Below are 6,036 nucleotides of genomic sequence, written 5' to 3'. Positions count from 1 at the left end.
TCTCTCTCTCTCTCTCTCTCTCTCTCTCTCTCTCTCTCTCTCTCTCTCTCTCTCTCTCTCTCTCTCTCTCTCTCTCTCTCTCTCTCTCTCTCTCTCTCTCTCTCTCTCTCTCTCTCTCTCTCTCTCTCTCTCTCTCTCTCTCCACTTTGATGGGGACTCCCCGCCGATCTCTCCTTTCTCTTTCCTCTTCTGTTCCACTTCTCCTCGGAACGGCCTTCCTGAATCACGCCGGCCCTGCAATCGAGGCGCTGCGTTATTTCCGAGTCTTTTCCATCATGTGGAGTGTTGTGATTATTTTGCGTGATGTGCTGTGTGTATGGTGTGTATGGTGACTTCACACACACACACACACACACACACACACACACACACACACACAAGCCTTTTTCTGTATTTGTTAATCAGTGAATGTATGGCCAGCGTTTTTGTGTGCCTTCCCTTCCTCCCTTCTTCCCCCACCCCCCCCCCTCTCTCTCTCTCTCTCTCTCTCTCTCTCTCTCTCTCTCTCTCTCTCTCTCTCTCTCTCTCTGGTTGGTGAAACTATTGAAATAACAAAGAATTGGCCAGCATTAACCAGAAATCTCGAGCACCAATCGTTACTTGGAGACCCAGCTTGGTTTAGATCGTATCGGGGTTGCCTGTGTTTACACGAACCTCTCCATGGAAACAGTTAAGTTCGTTTCCCATGATGAAAGAAAATTTAATTGGGTCAGAAAATAATTACAGCAATAATTCGATGAGAAGTTATATTGATGATTCTGAGGCGTCTCTGGCCTTGTTCGTTCATTTTCCTTTTTATTTTTCTTTATGTAGGAGGAGAATCGGTTCACGAGCAGGGTCAACAGAATTATCCGAATGTATTCTTAAATGAGAAGTTGTCGGAACGTGGAAATGTTCGTATAGAGACAGGCAGGGAGTTCCAGAGTATACCAGAGGAAGGAATGAATGATTGAGAATACTGGTTAACTCTTGCATTTAGAGTGCGCTTCACGTGTATGGAGGGTTCCACTCATACCGCTTTTTTTTTTTTTAGATGAAGTTGAATAAAAAACATTTCTTCTTACTAACTTTATTTTTTCATTTTATTTCCATCTTTAATCGAATGTTAATGAGACGACTGGTTTCGCGTTCCAAAGTGAACAAGTGGAGGGAATCTCATTGGTTGAAAGTTTGTTCCCCTTCCATAAACACGAATGGTAAGTTTATCCGTCCTTTTTCCTTGGCCTCGAAAGTCCATATCTTCCTTGACTCGGAGCCTCGTGACATTAATATTCCGACCAAGGTCTTCTTCTCCAACACCACCACCAACAACAACTTTTTCCCTGCACACAAACACCACCACCAAACACACAAGAATTTCACAAGTTTGCACGCAAGTCACAACCACTGATCGAGTTTAAAGTAAAAGAAAGAAAATATGTTCTGATAATTATACTTCAAACACGCCCAGTTACAATAATGAGAGGAATTTCTCTCTCTCTCTCTCTCTCTCTCTCTCTCTCTCTCTCTCTCTCTCTCTCTCTCTCTCTCTCTCTCTCTCTCTCTCTCTCTCTCTCTCTCTCTCTCTCTCTCTCTCTCTCTCTCTCTCTCTCTCTCTCTCTCTCTCTCTCACACACACACACACACACACACACACACACACACACACACACACACACACACACACACACACACACACACACACACACACACTTTTGTAAACCTTCTCCCCAGCATGGCCGTGTAGTAAACAAGACACTCAGCAGGACACTGTATGGGGCCCTCAGTGCAAAGAGTTCCGAGCACCTTTACACTGCCGTGATGGCGGTTCTTTGCGAGATAAGTAGTGGCTGTGCCTCAGGCCGTGATGGCAGACGTCAGATAAAGTTGCTGAGTGCCACAAGGAAACGAGATGATGCGAGTGTCGTGAGCGGAATCAGAAATGAGAAATGGCTTCCATGATATCGATAGCAAAGCGATGTAACCCTGAGCTTCCACCACTCTTGAAATGTACTGATAATGGGGAAAGCTATAGACATTTTACAAATTAACAGCATGTTTTACCATTGAAACAGTCTTTGGTTGAGATAACGTTAAGTGTTCAGTAATGTGTGTTTGATATGCTGCAGTCTCTGACGAGACAGCCAGACGTTATCCTACGGAACGAGCTCAGAGGTCATTATTTCCGATCTTCGGATATGCCTGAGACCAGGCACACACCACACACCGGGACAACAAGGTCACAACTCCTCGATTTAGATCCCGTACCTACTCACTGCTAAGTGAACAGGGGCTACACGTGAAAGGAGACACCCAAATATTTCCACCCGGCCGGGGAATCGAACCCCGGTCCTTTGGCTTGTGAAGCCAGCGCTCTAACCACTGAGCTACCGGGTGTGTGTGTGTGTGTGTGTGATTCACCTCAGTCGTCTGCTGGTTACCCAGCCAGTCTTCCCCATTACGGAGCGAGCTCAGAGCTCATAGACCGATCTTCGGGTAGGACTGAGACCACATAACACACTCCACACACCGGGAAAGCGAGACCACAACCCCTCGAGTTACATCCCGTACCTATTTACTGCTAGGTGAACAGGGGCCACACATTAAGAGACTTGCCCATTTGCCTCGCCGCTTACCGGGATTCGACCCTGGCCCTCTCGATTGTGAGTCGAGCGTGCCACTAACCACTACAGTACGCGGTGTGTGTGTGTGTGTGTGTGTGTGTGTGTGTGTGTGTGTGTGTGTGTGTCTATATATATATATATATATATATATATATATATATATATATATATATATATATATATATATATATATATATATATATATATATATATATATATATATATATATATATATATATATATATATATATATATATATATATATATATACACACACACAGTCCACGCACGTGCTCGTGAGCTCGTATATAAGTGTAGAATACTCGCTTCCTTTCATATAAAATGAAAGAAACGAGCACTTATGCAAATATTGAGGTTCAGTCTGACACAACTAGATCTCTACATTGAGGACACGAGGATGAGGACGACAAGAACATGAGAGAGCAGAAGTGCAGCGGCATTTCTACAAACTAAATAAAAAAAGAATGAAGAGATGTTACGAGAAGATAGAGTTGAAATATTAGTATAAAAAGCACCACGAAGAAAGTAAAAAGGAAAAATATAAGTAAAGGAAATAATATGCATATGAAGCGACGGAGGGTTTGGGTAGACCAAAAGAAGAAAACAATATGGGTATACAGCGCGGTAAAATGAGAATACACTGTGCGGGAAGGAAAGAGAGAGAAAATAAAAAAGTAATAAGATTAAATATAACAACAACGTAAGAGACAATGTAAGTGGTGAGGCAGTAAGAAGGAAAACATAATATCATGTAAAGAAGCAAGGAATAGACAACGAGAAAGAGGAAACGGAGATAGAAGGGTAAAATATGAGAGAACCGAAAAAGGTGTCAGCATTTGGCGGCCAGCTTACGACGCCTTGCGAGAAGACCATCGACTGAAATAGCATTCCATTGGGCAAGGCGAGGCTGTGGACCGCCCGCCTCTGCATGTGGAAACAGTGAATACCCTTTTAAAACCTGTCCATGAGTTGTGCAAGGTGTTTACTTGAATTATAGCCAGGTGCAGCAGTGTTAGTATTACAAGAAGCAGGAATGATGGTGTTGGCATTACAAAAAAAACGCAGGACAGTGTTGGTATTACAGGAAGCAGGCAGGACAGTGTTGATGTTGGCATTACAGGAAGCAGGCAAGAAAGTTTTGGCATTACAGGAAGCAGGCAGGAAAGTTTTGGCATTACAGGAAGCAAGCAGGACAGTGTTGGCATTACAGGAAGCAAGCAGGACAGTGTTTGCATTACAGGAAGCAGGCAGGACAGTGTTGGCTTTACAGGAAGCAGGCAGGAAGGTTTTGGCATTACAGGAAGCAGGCAAGACAGTGTTGGCATTACAGGAAGCAGACAGGACAGTATTGGCTTTACAGGAAGCAGACAGAAAGGTTTTGGCATTACAGGAAGCAGGCAGGACATTGTTGGCTTTACAGGAAGCAGGCAGGAAGATTTTGGCATTACAGGAATCAGGCAGGACAGTGGTGGCATTACAGGAAGCAGGCAGGACAGTGTTGGCATTACAGGAAGCAGGCAGGACAGTGTTGGCATTACAGGAAGCAGGCAGGAAGGTGTTAGCATTACAAGAAGCAGGCAGGGACATCAATGTTGAGTGGGTAAAATAAGAGACAGGCAGCCAGACAAAGCCAGACTAGCAAAACAAACAAAATCAGAGTTTCTGCGTGTCTGTCGTCGCTTCTTAAAACAATAAGCACATCTGAATTTCCCTCTACTCTGATGTGATTCAGAGAACAACACCGAAAGAAGGAAAAATGGAAGAAATAAAAAGGGAGAAGGTAAAAAGAATTAAAAGAAAGAGCACAAACAGGGAGTGAACATGATGGCGAGGTGGAAAGTTAGTGTTTTGTAAAGGTGTCACGTATTTTTTTATGATATTCGAATCTGACAACACACATCCGTCAGAACAAAGAACTCATCCTGACAAACTGAATGTTGCATCTCCTATTTGCAGCGTCGGAAAAAACAAGCTGAAGACCGCTGCCCCTCCCTTCTCTGCTGTGAAGGAAATAGTCACTATTGGCATTTTCTGCGCAACATTTAGAGAGGGGCAAGGAGTGTTCATGGAAGTAGATATCATTTTTAATCGGCTGTCCTTCCTTATGGTTTCAAAGAATGTAGTATTAGTTAAAGGAGTAAGTTCAATAACACCTTCAAAAAAGTATTTGCGTTTACGGCCATCAGTGTGTTCGTCAATCCATCAATATGATAAACGCCTTTGTACTACTGAACACATTTTGAAAATCTAAAAAAAACGGCGTAGAATATTCACAACTAGCACTCTGGTACTGGTGTATTACATGGTCAACAGTTTATTTATTCATTCAAGTATTGATTGATTTGCTGAGCCACTCATAATTAATCCTCAGAATTAAAAATAAAGTTGCTTTATTGGCCACTATCTTCTGCTACAAACATTTTTTCCACCTGTTTGTATATATTTGTCCAATTGCTTCCTGTCTATATATTGTGTGCTGTCTCTGGACGTGACACTCATTTCAGTCATCGTTATTTGTTGAGCCGAAAAGTTCGCAATTTTTATTTTTTATGTCCTGCAGAATTTTGTGAACAAGTGGTGCTGTTAACGAGGACGTGTTGGAGCGGTGCCTTTCCCTGCGATTGAGATGAAGTAGTGGTTTTTTTTTTTTTTTACATATTTATCCATGTGTTCATTTGTTTTCTTTATGCTGGAAAGAAGTAAATCTGCACACGTCAGTAGAATTAAGAAGAAATTAAATACTTTTAGCTCTTGAAGTCATGAAAATAAATAGAATTAATGAAATAAGACCAAAGCATTTCTATGAGATGTTGCAGTACTCAATAAGAAAGAAACATGCTGTTTTTTTTTTTTTTTTTAAGGTAACCGGAAATCTTTTGTCAGTTACGGTATAATGTAACAGTTACTCTTCCATAAGTAACCTCTCTATATAGGAAATTAAATAAACAAAACTTATTTTTGTATTTTAGTACTTAAAAATATCTTCTTTATTTATGAAAGGATCTAAAACATTTATGATAAGAAATCTGGATCTTCAATCTCTCTCTCTCTCTCTCTCTCTCTCTCTCTCTCTCTCTCTCTCTCTCTCTCTCTCTCTCTCTCTCTCTCTCTCTCTCTCTCTCTCTCTCTCTCTCTCTCTCTCTCTCTCTCTCTCTCTCTCTCTCTCTCTCTCTCTCTCTCTCTCTCTCTCTCTCTCTCTCTCTCTGTGTGTGTCTCTCTCTGTGTGTGTGTGTGTGTGTGTGTGTGTGTGTTTGTCTGTGTCTATGTCTGTGCGTGAGTGTGTTCTTTTCTCTAAATAACGAAGGATTTCCAGTCCAACCTTTGACTCACGACTCGGGCCAGCAGTCTTCATGCCGGGGAAAATATTTGTTGGCAGCGTTGCTAGGAGGAGGCAGTGCTTCCTTTCACAAGT

The 6,036-nt window shown here is 42.1% G+C and overlaps 1 protein-coding gene across 1 annotated transcript; it reads right to left on the bottom strand.

Moving 5' to 3' along the window:
• Positions 1–3,575: 3,575 nt before the first annotated feature.
• Positions 3,576–4,211, bottom strand: LOC123514925 (keratin-associated protein 12-2-like). Its single transcript, XM_045273181.1, has one exon. It carries the CDS (start codon positions 4,209–4,211, stop codon positions 3,576–3,578), a length of 636 nt encoding a protein of 211 aa, XP_045129116.1.
• Positions 4,212–6,036: the final 1,825 nt, after the last annotated feature.

Source organism: Portunus trituberculatus, chromosome 38 (genome assembly GCF_017591435.1).
Source record: "Portunus trituberculatus isolate SZX2019 chromosome 38, ASM1759143v1, whole genome shotgun sequence".
NCBI lineage: Eukaryota > Metazoa > Arthropoda > Malacostraca > Decapoda > Portunidae > Portunus > Portunus trituberculatus.
This window is presented reverse-complemented; position numbering and strand designations above follow the sequence as displayed.